Below are 14,516 nucleotides of genomic sequence, written 5' to 3'. Positions count from 1 at the left end.
TCTGCGTACCAGGAAAATTCTTACTGAGTTGGATTTCAATGGAGTTGTAAATGCTTCTGAATAAGAGTTGCTTTTCAGTACACTAATCATACACACCGAAAGGTCGCCGGTCCGGTTTCGGCTCGGGCAAGCAATCGTTTTTTTTGTTAATCTTATCAGATCTAGTGGCGACTCCGAGTGATCAGTTATTTTTAGCCGCCCCCGCGTTTTGTATCAGCGAACTTCATCGCCCGAGAAGGAGGAAAATCGAAATGGGCACTGGGGAGCGCAGGTCAGTGCCGCGTAACCGGCCAGTGTCGTGCTATTTCTGTCGTTCTCGCAAGCTTCGCTGCAGCAGACAGGCGCCCTGCTCCAATTGTTTGTCCAGGGGCATTTCCTGTACGCTGCAGCCATTCACGGCGCCAAACCCTTCGGAAAGAAGCCACATTACTTCATCCACACAGGCACCTGCTCGACCTACTTCTGATTCAGCATCAAACTCTGAGCTTCTAGCCCGCGTCCGGCTTCTAGAGGAGGTTGTTCTCCAACAAACCGAGGATACCCGTCATGGCCGTCCTAGAAAGCGTAGTCCACCAGCGCAGCCAATCCAGCGCCGGACAACTGTATCTCCCAATTACGGTGCTGCTTCTTCAGAAATAGAGGCAGACGTACTGAAAAACGTCTCTGTTAATGAAGGGCTGCTAGTAAGTTTCTCGTCACCCTTTTTTTATCAGGCCCCTTTTTTGAACAAAGGATATACCTGACAGCGTATGTTCATTTCTTAAATAACACTCCAAGACATTGCTCGGACCCATTAGAGTGACCTTTCGGGTCTGCTCCATCAAATACATCCCGGAATCACCATTGTACATATGGCCTTCCGGGGCAATACAGCAGGCCGTTGTCGAGCCAGTCAGATGTATATGGATTCCAAGACACGAAGAAGCAAAACATATGTTCGAGAAATATGCCCGAGACATAACATATATTCATCACGTCATACATACTCCGACTGTACGGGCCATGGTAGATCAGATCTACAATAAACTAGCAAAGGATGAGCCAGTGGAACCCCCTCAAATTGCATTACTTCTTAGTATCTTTGCCAGTACCACATACTCTTGGACATCTCTCGACTTGACTGCTCACCCTGGCCTTTTTGAGAACGTCGAAGAGGCGAATGCCCAGTCGCCGCTGTGGGTGAAAGGCTGTCTTGACCTGGTGGATCGCGCGGGCCGGTGTGCTTCTCGATCAGTAGAGAATATCCAGGCAATGATTATTGCTTTTTTCATGCTCGTCAATTTTGAGGGCATAACTCTTCGATACACTTCTTTGCTCAACCAAGCCATTTCAATGGCGCGCGATCTCGGTTTTCATCGCCTGGATCACTCACACCCTATAGCGAATACCGCGAGACCAACACCGGGCACCGTTGCAGAGGAAATTGGTCGCAGGATATGGTGGTATTTGTCGGCTACAGACTGGTACGCTTTCTCTGTATTTTTCTTCTCTGACATGAAGCTTTTGCTAATCATAAATAATTACAGGATGTACGTTTTTTTGTATCCTTTTTCTGGTATGAAGCTTTTGCTAATCACAAAGAACGACTAGGATGTCCAGGTACGCAAGCCCACACGAAGGCATATATACTATAATTCCACACCAGATCACCACTCGCAAACCATTTAACGCGAACGATGATGACCTATTCGATGGAATGCCAAACAGCATCAACAAACCGCTTTGTGAGCCGACTGAAATGTCCTACTTTCTTCAACGGATTCGACTGGGTGAGCTCTGTCGGGAGCTCTGCGACCGCATGCCAGTAGACGCCATGCCGGGAGAGCCAGCCTCTCATGCCCAAGTACTAGAAGTTGACGCCAAATTCAACAAGTTCATGATGGGTATTCCTGTGTTTTTCCGACTTAGTTCTTCGGAGAATAGCCCGGAGTTGACTCCCGGAATAATCATTCAACGATATATTCTAAATTCTCTACTACATTCACACCGCTGCAAAATGCACTTGCCTTACATTACTAGCAAATACGCAAATTCCGCAAGTTATGCATACTCCCGCAAGACATGTCTAGATGCGGCGAGACAGATCATCCGGACAGAGCGCCTGCTTGAGCGAGAAGCCGTGGCTTTCGTGCACACTCGCTTTCGCATATCAGGTGTTTTGCAGTCCGTTTTCATCGCCAATATTGCCTTTTTGCTCGACCTTTGCTTTCATAGTGATCACGGAGAATACGATCCAATTCGAAAGGCAGAGCTATTGGACGCATGCAGCATTCTCGAGGATGCCTGGAATCAGTCACCCATGATTTCTGGGTTAATTGAGTCTCTAAATAGTGTGGCACGTAAGTACAAGCTTCCGCTACCATTTATGGCCAACATAGATCGTTCTTCTACTGCCAATTCCTCTACTCTATCCACCGCAATGTCAGGCCTGGGGTTCACGCCGTCTCACGTTGCCGATGTGAATGCACCCTCTTCGACCAATATTACTGCTTCTTCTAATAATGACCTTTCATCGGTTCCTGGACCTGCTCAAGTCAATCTCGACATGCCTTTTTTTGACTGGGAAAGTTTCAGTGCCGAGATGGAGGTTGACTCGCTAGATTGGAATGCACTGTTGAATGAGCTAGATTCCCAGTATTTTGCTAGCTCTATGCCTTCTACTAGATGAGCATCACCTTATTGCAATTTTATGTATATTATATTAGAATTAAAACGGGAACTATGAAGAAATAGAAATTCATCGACGCTGTTTTCAACTTCCTACTAGATGTTTCTCCTACGTCTTGGATGTTAACGTATAGCATTCACAATCAACAAACCCTAGATAGATCCTTCTTTGTTATCTTCACTGTCTCTGTGAGTACTTCGCCAGTCATATCAGTCCATTCCTTGTCCTGTTCCGTAGTTGGTAACCTATAATTCTTGTTGTCAACGCTTTTTTGCATTGGCGCCTTAATATACCCTTTTAGTTTTCTCGCGATTTCATCAAACTCATTCGCAAGAAAACTCATCAGCACAGTCATTAAGCTTATATCAATTGATTAAATTGAACTTTATTTTCGTGAATGCCCCTTTCTGCCACCCAGGCCTGCTTTGCCTGCGAGGTGATTCCATCGATATTGAATTTGCACCTTTTACAATACATTCCGCCAATGATTTTAACTCCAAGTACATCTTATCTTCATTTGGGCCGATCGATGGCCAAGGTGAAAGGAGTCTCAGTAGCTTTAACATCGTTGAGGGTTTTTCTGTGTTGGTATTTTCGATAGCTACAAGTAAAATACTGAAATTTCAAACCAAGATATCAAGTGTACTACCGATGCTTTCGAGCTCTGAGCAAATTACTTGGAGGAGCTCAAGGCCTTTGCTAATCTCGAGGACAAGCAAGGCCCGTTTCTATTGGAATTTTCGTCGTTACAACACCTAAATTTAATCCATATACAAAATCAGCTTGCCTTTCGCAAATCGACTCTCTAAAGATGCATCTCCTAATGTCGGAAACCATATTTGGTCCACTTACGGCGACTAATGCATGAATATGGTAAATCTACTCTACGAGTCTACTCGAAAGGTTCGTGGCTAATTTGGCTAACAATAAACTACAAACACGACATAGTAACTGCTATCAAAAACTTTCATCAAATGTCAAACTTGTTCCAAATTCATGATTCCGGCATATTAACCCCCACGGAGAACGTTGCTAGATAGCTTTTTGCGAACATCTCGCTTTCTCAGAATTCAGGCGAGCCCATATGACTCTGCATTGCTCGGCTTTCCAGGAATCCCCGTGACAGATTACGGCCGACTCCGAGAATTGCTCCGGAAATATCTTTGGCGCAGACTTTCCTGGAGCAAAGAGGAGCGGGGTTCGAGTACAGAATCATCTCTCAGGTACGATGACAGGTTTCCGCCATACAAGTATTCGAGTTTTGTTGATCGTTTTGCGCGCTTTCTGGTTGCAATCGCCGGTAGTGTGCTTCTAGTCTGTCCGATGTTAGTAATGACATTGAACCCATCAACTACCAAAAGCCTAGTCACTGTATCAGTTTCTATGATTCTGTTTGCTTTGTCGATAAGCCTTGCATTTCGCACGGACAATAAGGAAACTTTGGTGGCTGCAGCCACATACGCAGCAGTTCTTGTTGTTTTAGTAGGTACGAGCTCTTCAACGACATGATTTGAGAAACAGGAGTCATGTGTTATAGAAATGAAGAAGATGGAGACGATATTGATTAGAGTTGTCGTCATATTGACTGTGTGATTAAGCAACACAATTTATCAATAATAGTCTCGTGACACTCGTATTCTCGTTTCTTCAAAGCTGATTGGAAGGATGTCTTGGCTGACATCCTCTATACTTTCTTAAATTCCAGCCAGGGGTTTTCTCTAGGCCCTTGTCAAAGCTTCATTCAAACTTATTTTACATGGTTTTTAGTTTACGTACATTTAAGTTTGCGTTATGCCTTTTACTGTTTGTAATGACGCGGTCTATCTTGAAATTCCCGACATTTTGACTGGAACCTTTCTTTTTGTTGTTTCAATGATGAACCGTGTGACCTGTTACAAAGTGCACGTAAGGAGCGGCATTCTTTTCTCACTTGCAAGTTGCAACTGGCTCGGCTTGAAGGGATCACATATCCGGGACCAAACATGTTCAATTCTCACGTCATATGTCCAATGACAGATTAATTTACCGGTTCCTTTTAATGATTGATTCAAACTGAGATGCATGTTTTGATTGGGTAGAATATCCACGCATATAATGCTGATGTTAACCCTTCATTCCAGTGTTCTCCTTCCTTAATCCGATATCTGGAGTGGATGTTTCCCGACACCTCCACAGACCAGTATTTGAGTTCAACGTTCATAATAATGTCTATTATTATCTTGAGCTTTAGTGGAGAGTAATTACGTTATGTCGTTGATCGCCGTTAGCACAATATTATTCAAGGGGTGGCGCCCCCTTAGGAACCACCTTTTGGCATCGGTTTATGAAGTGCATAAGTCACTGACTCCCTTGATCTATGCTATAAAGCAGGTATTATGAAGTAATGATCAACATACCCGTACTATAAATGGCAATATCACGTAAACTCATCGATAAAAAACCAGATAGATCAACATTAAAACTTTTGAAATGGCATTCTTTAACGTAAAGTCCATCCCGGTTGGTAGTTCCGGTATGCATATAGCTGCTCTTTAAGAGGCTGGTTCTACATAAGCTCAGACATTTATTCAAAAGTTTAATTACTATAAACTTTTCTTTTCTTTTTTTTCATATTAATGCTACACTACTCAAAAGAATCCTTTTCGTGTCTTTTTTGGTTTACTAGAAGGTACAGTAGTCATCAAGTTGGCAGCATCTCGACGGAAATTCTCAACACCAAGACTATTCATCTCCGATGAGGATGTTGAGCCATGCAACGCGTCTTAAAATCGGTGTTTTGATGACATTCGCGTCATCAGCATCGAGTGGATACAATCTTTGTCAGATCAATGGACTTCTGATGCTTCCAGAGTGTAAGCCCATTTCCACCGTCGTGTTCTTTTGTTGAAAGCTGATTTTTGGGGGGGGGGGAGAAAGTTGCCGTATTAGCAGATGATATGAGCAAATCTGTCTTGGGCTTAATAATCGGCGCTATAGCTCTAGGCAGTGTTTGTTCCTTCATCCCCGGTTCTCATGTGGCCGACCACTTCGGCCGAAAAACAGCTATTAGGATAGGATGCATCATCATGCTATTCGCAACAATCATCGAAGCATCTTATATAAAAATCTGGGTTATTTTTGGGACAAGGGTTATGCTCGGAATTGGTGCAGGTTTCATGCAATCTACTGCACCCAGTCTTATAACAGATGTTGCCCATCCTAGGTATCGTGCTGCCGTCACATCCCTGTACCAAACGGGGTGGTACTGGGGCGCTGTCTTGTCTGGTGTTATGACCATTGGTATGCTTTCGGTCAATGGAGAATGGTCTTTCAGATGGCCGTTTTTGTTGCAGGCCTTGTTCCCAACTATCCAGTTGATAGCCCTTTGCATTATACCCGAAAGTCCCCGATGGCTTGTGGCCAAGGGCAGACAGGAGCAAGCTTTGGCTCTGCTGGCTGATTATCATGGGAATGGAGACAAGAATAACCCACTGGTGCAGCGGGAACTGCAGGATATGGTTGCTAACATTTCACGAGAGGCCGCCATGAAAGACCATGCCGGGTGGAAGGCATTTTTCAAGACCAGAGGCAACTTGCACCGCTTCGCAATTTGCGTGTTTAGTGGTATCATAAGCGAGTGGGTTGGAAACTGTATGAAACTCCAATAACAAAGCACTATGAAGTGATTAAATACCTGCTAATACTTACCAATCACAGGTGTTATCACATTCTACCTCGCGCCAGTTCTCATATCTATCGGTGTCGACAATCCTAGGGCACAAGCATCAGTCAACCTTGGTCTACAACTTTGGAATGCAGCCACATCTGCGTGCGGCGCTTTGTTATCGACACGCTTTGGTCGCCGAACACTCTGGATGAGCTCCATCTCAGTTATGTTCTTTTTCTTCTCATTGATTACCTGCTTTTCAGGTCTTTTTATTGAGCGGCACCTGATATCGGCAGGTGTGGCTGTTTTGCCAATGCTGTTTCTCTTTTACGCAGGCTACAACTTGGCCTGTTCTACCATTTCCGTCGCCTATGCGTTGGATATATTGCCATTTTATTTACGGTCAAAAGGAGTCTCACTTTTCTTTACCGTGGATGCTGCTGCAGCCTCGCTCAGTCAATACATCAACCCAATCGCATTCAACGCTTTGAGCTGGAAATTTTACTTTGTATATCTTGGCTGTCTCTTTTCATTTCTCTGGGTTGTCTATTTCCTCTTTCCAGAAACCAAGGATTGTTTGCGGGAAGAGATTGCGGTCATTTTTGATGGTCCCAAAGCTGCGGCGGACAGCGACATGATTCTTCTCCGGAACAACAGTGTCCAAACCGAGACGGATGAAGAGAAAGGGCTTTGAGTTTAAACTTAACATCACGACCTTACTAAGTTCTATCAGTTTGAAGGCTTTGGGTTTCATATCGTTTTTATGTGAGTTCAGCAAGGCGCTACTTTTGGTTGGAGGAAAGCATTCAAGATGTTTGTATCACGACTTGTTAACTGGCACCCTGGAAATATCGCCTCTTACTACTTCTGTTTGCATAGTTATGCTTATATAAAATCGATTCTGTGACCAGTTTTGTTTCCATTATTCTTTAATGCGAACCACTACAAAACAGTAGGTAAAATGACTCCTAGTACCCCCGTACTAGCCTAAGTCTCAGTAAGCTGCTATGAAAAGATAAATACTAGCCCAAAAGAAAGAAAGAATTATATAACCAATTTTAACCATACAGTTCGAAAGTAAGACCTTTTTACTTGACAACCCATTTGTTCATGAAGGTGATATATGTATAACGCTCAGAAGCTAGTGTAATAAAGGAATAGTAGTCAAGTGTAATAACAGGACCAGGAGCGAAGGGGGTTGATGCGTAAACGCACGCTCGGACTTTACGACTAAACAGGGTAAAATGCCCTTATGAATAAATAGCAGTAAAAAGCATTCGACTGGACTATAAATTGTCGCGTATGCAATGCGATTTGATAGTCACCTCACCACCATTCGTTGAGGGGTTGTCGGCGTGCGGCTCAGCCTCGGACTAATCGATTTATAAGCTGGACTAAACACTTGAGCGAAATCAGATAAACTTGAACCAAAGTCCTGTGCAGATCGAATGGCAATCCGAAAAATGCCATCTGGCCGACAGTAGATATCGACATCTACACTACTTTTGATATAAGAGGCGCAGTTTTCCTTCGTTTTCCACTGTGGACATTCAACTCCACATCTTGAAACAACGAACAAAAATAGCCGTCGAGTACCTTTCTCGATTTTCGTTCCTACATTTCCAGAGCCAAACGTCTCATCTGCATAAAATAACAGCATACATCACGATGAAGTCGCGAAAGGACAAAGATTATATTGACCGTCGTCGGGTTCAGAATCGCATGGCTCAGCGCAGGTTTCGACGTTAGTAACCCAATTACTCTTGGAATTTTTCCCCCAAAATCTAGCTCTTCCATTTTAATATCCAACTAATTTTATTATTCATGCCTTCTAGAAAGACAGGCTCAGGTAAAAGAGTTAGCAGAGACAGAGCCCCAAAATCAGCCCACTACTCCGAGTCCGCCAAATTCATCTAATATTCACGTCGAGCAAGATGTGGATACATCAATCAATGCCACCAGTTCGGTGGAAGTCGGCGCGTCTATCGCAGATATGAGCACGAAAACCTCTACAGCCCTTAATTCTCTTCCGAAAGCTTACGGCTTTGGCGTGACATGTCTACTAAGCCGTAACAATGGCCTTTTGGGAGTTCTAGATCGTACGAATATGCATAATGTCAAGTTTTCTTCGTCGTCAGAAGTGGACTTTAATTTTACTAGCAGTGTCTCCGTCCCATTCTCTGCGGGTGGCCGAGGCTTTCCTGAAAATGGCGATACAAGAAAGTCCGAAAGTCTCGAGGCCGCTGATCGCTCTCTACCAACGTCCTGCATCGACGAACCCATGGCCTCATCACCCTCTATTTCAAGACACGCCGAGAAAGAGAAGAATGCGGATCCTAATTCAGCCTCGGGCTTTCTCACCCCTCTCCATATAGCCGCGAAGAACGGTAATGAGCGGATTGTCCGCATGTTGTTGCAGCACAACGTCGACTGCGACGAACCGGATAGCGAAGGCTTGACTGCGTTAATTCACGCCACCATCAGTGGCCATGAAGATGCCGTCTCTGTGCTTCTCGCTCATGGTGCACAAATTGGCCCCGTCGATGGTCACTACAAATCGGCGCTTCATTGGGCGGTCTTGCATAGAAGAGTATCGATACTGAGAGCTCTGTTGAAGCATTGCGCAAATGATCAGAGTCTGATAGATGGCTGCGACAGCGAGGGTATGACGCCCTTACTTAAAGCTATTGATATTGATTTTGAAGCCGGTGTGGAGTTATTATTACATGGTGGTGCTAATGCGCATTACAAAATGAAAAAGTCGCTAGTGCAGTAATGAAAATAAATTCTATGTCTATAGTATTTGAGAAATCCAGAGTTTCAATCATTACATATATTTAATCCTCCCAGTATTTAACTCTCTAGTATTATCATACTAGATTCGTCAGAATTCATGAATACTCCGATTCTAACTGAGATGCGTGCTGACCCGCTCGGGGTGATTACATGCCGACTGGGGGGTAAGCAAAGCGCTATCACAGGTGGAGTTCACTATTATTGACTCTTTGCTTATTATTTATGTCTATATTTTATCGGTCCGGATCTCGTGGTGTGTCGGAATTACCCAAGCTTTACTGAGAAATTAGCAGGTTCGCTGATATTTCAACATTTTACGCTGCTATTTATAGACTAGCAATTGGGGTTAGGGTTATAGGCATAATCGCATCCCGCGTAGATATTTATCAGTAACCAGACTACGACCTCGGTGAAACATGCCACAAAAGATAAATAACATATTCTAGAATCAGCAAGTTAACATACTTACAAACGTTCATATTATATGTAAGATTTCCCCGAAATGCGTAAGCTTTGGAACACACCATTCCCACTGGCTTTTGCGTGTAAAGTTATAAACAACTCTTGCCGCTGTCCACATGGATTCAAATAATTCTAACCTTCTAAATATTCATTACATATGTCTTCTCAACGCACCGTTCTCATAACCGGCTGTTCCGACGGCGGTCTCGGGGCTGCCCTTGCACTAGCATTCCACACCGCCGGGCTCAAAGTCTACGCTACAGCACGCAACAGTGCCAAATTAGGTCAATGTTCCTCTGCTGGTATTGAGACATTAATAATCGACGTCCTATCCTCTGAATCTATCCAAAATGCGGCCTCGAAGTTACCATATCTCGATATTTTGGTCAACAATGCAGGTGCTGAATACCTCATGCCCATTGCGGATCTTGATATCGCCGATGCCAAGAAGATATTTGATCTAAATGTGTGGAGCTACATTGAAGTGACACAGACCTTCCTCCCCCTGTTAGTGAAGAGTTCATATGGCGGGGTTGTTGTCAACCATACCTCATTGGCCTCCGTTGCCACGGTACCCTTTCAAGGGGTATATACCGCATCCAAGGCGGCCATTGCCATGTTGTCTGATACACTTCGACTTGAATTGGGAGCTTTAGGTGTTACTGTGGTGGACATAAAAAGCGGCATCGTGCTCTCCAACTTGATAAAGAATGGACGAGACGCCAAAACACCACAACTTCCCGATACCTCATTCTATAGCCCGGCCAGAGATGTCGTGGAGAAAACACTCAGCCAGGAAAAATTTGTAGGTGTTGGATCTCCGGCACCGGTATGGGCAAAGGCCGTTGTGAGAGATCTGCTTAAGAAGAAACCACCTATGATCATATATAAGGGGGAGCAGGCTTGGCTAGCCTGGCTGATTGGATTCTTACCATCTGGGGCTTTGGATGGGACAGTTAAAAAACTATCTGGATTAGACGTTGTTGAGAATATTATGAAGGTGGGTCAATAGATCAATTGATGTGAACCTGTATATTATATGAATACCGGAGGCTTGTTGCTCTTTACCGTGCAATTTTGAATCCGCCGTGTTCGTCTTCATATTCTTGTAAATGTTGGTATACGTGAGACTGGTGCTGTAGATCCTTATGAAAAGGGCCGTGTCTTTTCTCAGATAGACCTATTCGCGCGGGCGGCCACGATCTTATATGTGCCCCTGGATTAGGTAGTTCAATGTTGAGAGTATATACATGTAACCGCATAAATTGATGCATGTGGTTAGCAATAATATAAGATATAGATGGTTAAGCTTCTTTTAGTTTATTACTCGAATAGTAATACTGGATACCACTAGTTAACATGAAGATGTAAGCACATACCTGATTTCATGCTTAGAGTTATTGGCTATCATTTCAATGTTTTAGCCTTTTATCAATTAATGCAATCCATCAATTGATATTTATAGTATCTTTATAACATTGAAGATACAATCTCAACACATGATATATCAGCACTGATATAACACCCATCAACCCGAGCTTTCCTGGTACATCCACGTATCCTGCAATAGAAAATACCTATTGCCAGCCGACAATAAAAGTATAAATTGTCAGCACAGACGAATATAGCGTGTGTAGTGGTTGAAAGGCATTGCATTAAATACCAGCACGACCTCCTCCTCCTCCTCCTCCTCCCCGGCCACCGACCGTACGCACTGAAACTGTGCGTTGTTTGATATCCGTATCCTTTTCTGATGTCTAATGTCATATTTAAAGTTTACTTTGCGTGTTAGTGATTTAACAACGAGTGCTAGATTAAATTTAGACCAAGACGACGCCGCCATGATCAACGGCACCTCAGAGCAGAAGCTAGACCTACACTCAATACCCCTCTTCAACGAGGTAAGTAGCGATGAAAAATATTGTATAAAATACAGATATAATGTATATCTGATGGTGAATAAGGGAACAGAGCGGAGGTAGATAAGAAGAAGAAGAAGAAGGAAGAGAAGTACCTGATGGAAGAAGTGAGTATATCTATCTACTATTCTGTTACACTGGTTTTAAGAGACACAAGCTAATCATGCATTCTATAGTTTCTGGCCTGGAAGAGACAGGTATTATTCCAATATAATCAAACGAAACTCATAAAATCAATCACTAATACAACTCAATCATGTAGCGCAAGAGCTACGAAACCGCTGAGGATTAAAAACCTCGTTAATTTTTCAGAACAACCGCCAGTGGCCTCAGCCCGGCCCAACTAGCTCGACTTGAGGAGATTGATAGTTGTATTGGGGCTGAAATAAACCTCATTAAAATTTAAAAAGCTGCGCAGAAACAGGCTCGGCAGGAAACTGCTCGTCTGGAGCTGACAGTGAAAAACCGCCAGAGAGCGATCGATGGCTTGAGGGCGAAAAAGAGCATTCAAGATTTTTAATGCCGCTTTGATTCATTACACCAAAAACACTATTGATGCTAGGTTAAAGGAATACAAATCAATCATTTTTTTAATCTCCGTGGATGTGCCTTATTGAGAGAGCAAAACCTCTAGATGCAAGTATCACGAGTACTAAAATATTATCATACAAACGTAAAATTACTAACTGAGTGCTAACATAGTCTGCCATGAGATATTAGAGAATTAATGGAAAGCAATGCCGGGCCTGCCAAACACGGATTCCACGTTTTCTGCTACAGAAAAGCCTGTGAGAAGAGACACGAGCTTGGCGTGGTCAATAACTTCCCACAGAGGTTTCTTGCTCAGAAAGATTTGGAGCGAGGATAATCAAGCGATGCTCAGCTGTAATGAGAATGTCATATTCTTGCTTATCAGCATTTCGTTCGGCCCTTGTTGCAGCTGGAAGGTGGGCGACTCCTGTTAACCTCTCGCCGAGCAGACTGACAGCCCCCAATGTCGACACTCTTGAGCGATTCGATGCCTCAATTGTTCCAGATAGTTTGACGGTGCTCCTCCATAGGGATAGAAGGCTAGGTATTGTTGCAATTTGGTCTCCATGGCGTATCAGGATCGATTCCTCTGGAAGTGCCGCTCGTGATGAGTTGGTCTGGACAACGGATATCTCGCCATGTAGGGACGGAGCGGTCGGAGTCTGGGCCCCCCTAAACAAGATATCTTCGCGGACACGTCTCGTTGAAGGTGTCATAGGAGCAAATTTGGTTCGCTGCTCTGGAACCGCGTTGCTGGCGCCCTGGGATTTATTTGACTGAGGGCCGCCGACAATGCGGCCGCTAACTGAGAATGCCGTCAAAGAGCCGCCAGATACGCCGCGCACGCTAGATTGTCCGACAAGAGGCCCTGGTTCTGAGCCCGGACCTGCTCCTTCGACATCCCAGACTCCCCATTCACCATCAGCCAGCAGCACCATGATGGCCCTTCCAGAGAGGACCCATGAAACATCCACAATTGTCTTCCTCCGGCCAAGATCTTTTGGAGACTGTTCAAATCCAGCATACAAGGTGATAAGCCATTTTCCATCTGGCTCTGGCGCGTCATCGTCACTGATACGTCGACCCTCGTCGGAATATTGCAAGCAACCCAGAATCTTCACATAACCATCAGGAAATGAAACCAGTAGATTGGAATGGCGCGTAGAGGGATATGAGAAAGGATTAAAAGAAATCGTTTTTGCAGGGGCAGGTAAATAGTGGGTTTGAACAAGTCGCGCATCTTTTGCAGCAATTGTATTATCTTGCCCAATAGGAATACGATATAGAAGCAATGTACCAGAAGCCTCCGCAGCATGAGTAGCGACAAGTAGCTCCCAGTTGCCTGTTTCAGCATCGATGCGGTGCTGTCGCTGGCGTGTACGAATGGCGTTCCCCTCGTTGTCGTTTTCGCGCGTGAATGTAAGTGAGACGCCCCTGGGTATTTCATTATGAGAGACTGTAGCATCAAGAGTAGTTGTCTGAATATTCAGGTCGGAGTTTTTCGAGCTCGGATGCGGAGGAGAAAGCGGTAAAGTTACAACTCTCAGCTTGGAGTCGGCGCAAACTGCTGTGACGACGATTGATTCTGTCAAAACTGGTGGCACGTTATAACCCAATGAGCGAGCCTTTTCAGGGAGTAAAGATGGCACAGCTAGATCAAGTGCCTTTGAACCAAGATGAATGTCCACATAGCGGATTACCGGTTCATATGGATATGACGGGTCGATTTCAGTTTCTTGGTTCTCGAAGACCTCGAATTCGACAGCTTGTTGGGTATGCGAAGGCGCCGGGGCCGGTTCATCGTCATCTGAATCAATGATCATAATAGAATCATCATTATCTTGAACCTTGCTGGGCTTCGCCACAGGAGATTCGTTCTGCGACTCCTTTGGTATAGGCGACGGAAGAAACGGTCGACCCCCTCTCCACACGATGCGAATGCCGTTGTCGTAGCCATAAACGATTATTGTCGATCCATTTGGGGCAAGCACGGGGTAAGGCTTCGCAGCGAACACGCGATGAGGTAGAGTATAGCTGCATCACTGTGTTAATCTTTGAAAATCGCGCAGACCAAACATCAGGGTAACCTACCTCAGCTGCAATCCATTGTCCCTCCGACGTACCATGGGCTTCACGAAGGAGCTTGTCATGGTGGGCAACAGCAACTGGATAGCGGTATGTTCGAGATCGAGATCAGTGCATCGCTCTCGAGGGCCTTGATGTGAAGGGAAATGGAAGTTCAAATCGAAATTCTGCCGAAAGTCGAGGTTATTGTGATTTGGAGAAAACTAAGCTTCGGCCGCCAAGCGCGTCGTCGCCGTCACGGTCTCCGCACAGCGGGAAGGCGGGAGCTCCAGCATGAGCAAGAACAAAACAAAGCAAAAAATAAAAATAACAACAACACTGAACACGTCTTCATCCCATGGCGCGCATCATCGCCTCGACAGAGCAGCCAGTAACTACCCTACGATGAATGTTTCCCATATGGAGGGCA

The 14,516-nt window shown here is 44.6% G+C and overlaps 5 protein-coding genes across 5 annotated transcripts; 4 read left to right on the top strand and 1 right to left on the bottom strand.

The window, feature by feature from the left end:
* Positions 1 to 1,002: 1,002 nt before the first annotated feature.
* Positions 1,003 to 2,668, top strand: TRUGW13939_11662 (uncharacterized protein; the record flags this gene model as incomplete). Its single annotated transcript, XM_035494767.1, has 2 exons — positions 1,003 to 1,463; positions 1,591 to 2,668. The coding sequence occupies 2 exons, from the start codon at positions 1,003 to 1,005 to the stop codon at positions 2,666 to 2,668; spliced, it is 1,539 nt and encodes a 512-aa protein (XP_035350660.1).
* A 3,065-nt stretch (positions 2,669 to 5,733) lies between these two features.
* Positions 5,734 to 7,008, top strand: TRUGW13939_11661 (uncharacterized protein; the record flags this gene model as incomplete). Its single annotated transcript, XM_035494766.1, has 2 exons — positions 5,734 to 6,298; positions 6,365 to 7,008. 2 exons carry the CDS (start codon positions 5,734 to 5,736, stop codon positions 7,006 to 7,008), a joined length of 1,209 nt encoding a protein of 402 aa, XP_035350659.1.
* A 974-nt stretch (positions 7,009 to 7,982) lies between these two features.
* Positions 7,983 to 9,090, top strand: TRUGW13939_11660 (uncharacterized protein; the record flags this gene model as incomplete). Its single annotated transcript, XM_035494765.1, has 2 exons — positions 7,983 to 8,058; positions 8,150 to 9,090. 2 exons carry the CDS (start codon positions 7,983 to 7,985, stop codon positions 9,088 to 9,090), a joined length of 1,017 nt encoding a protein of 338 aa, XP_035350658.1.
* Positions 9,091 to 9,729: 639 nt separating this feature from the next.
* On the top strand, positions 9,730 to 10,584 carry TRUGW13939_11659 (uncharacterized protein; the record flags this gene model as incomplete). Its single annotated transcript, XM_035494764.1, has 1 exon — positions 9,730 to 10,584. The coding sequence occupies one exon, from the start codon at positions 9,730 to 9,732 to the stop codon at positions 10,582 to 10,584; it is 855 nt and encodes a 284-aa protein (XP_035350657.1).
* A 1,722-nt stretch (positions 10,585 to 12,306) lies between these two features.
* Positions 12,307 to 14,172, bottom strand: TRUGW13939_11658 (uncharacterized protein; the record flags this gene model as incomplete). Its single annotated transcript, XM_035494763.1, has 2 exons — positions 12,307 to 14,056; positions 14,114 to 14,172. 2 exons carry the CDS (start codon positions 14,170 to 14,172, stop codon positions 12,307 to 12,309), a joined length of 1,809 nt encoding a protein of 602 aa, XP_035350656.1.
* Positions 14,173 to 14,516: the final 344 nt, after the last annotated feature.

The sequence above is a fragment of the Talaromyces rugulosus genome, chromosome VI (assembly GCF_013368755.1).
Source record: "Talaromyces rugulosus chromosome VI, complete sequence".
Lineage (NCBI taxonomy): Eukaryota > Fungi > Ascomycota > Eurotiomycetes > Eurotiales > Trichocomaceae > Talaromyces > Talaromyces rugulosus.
This window is presented reverse-complemented; position numbering and strand designations above follow the sequence as displayed.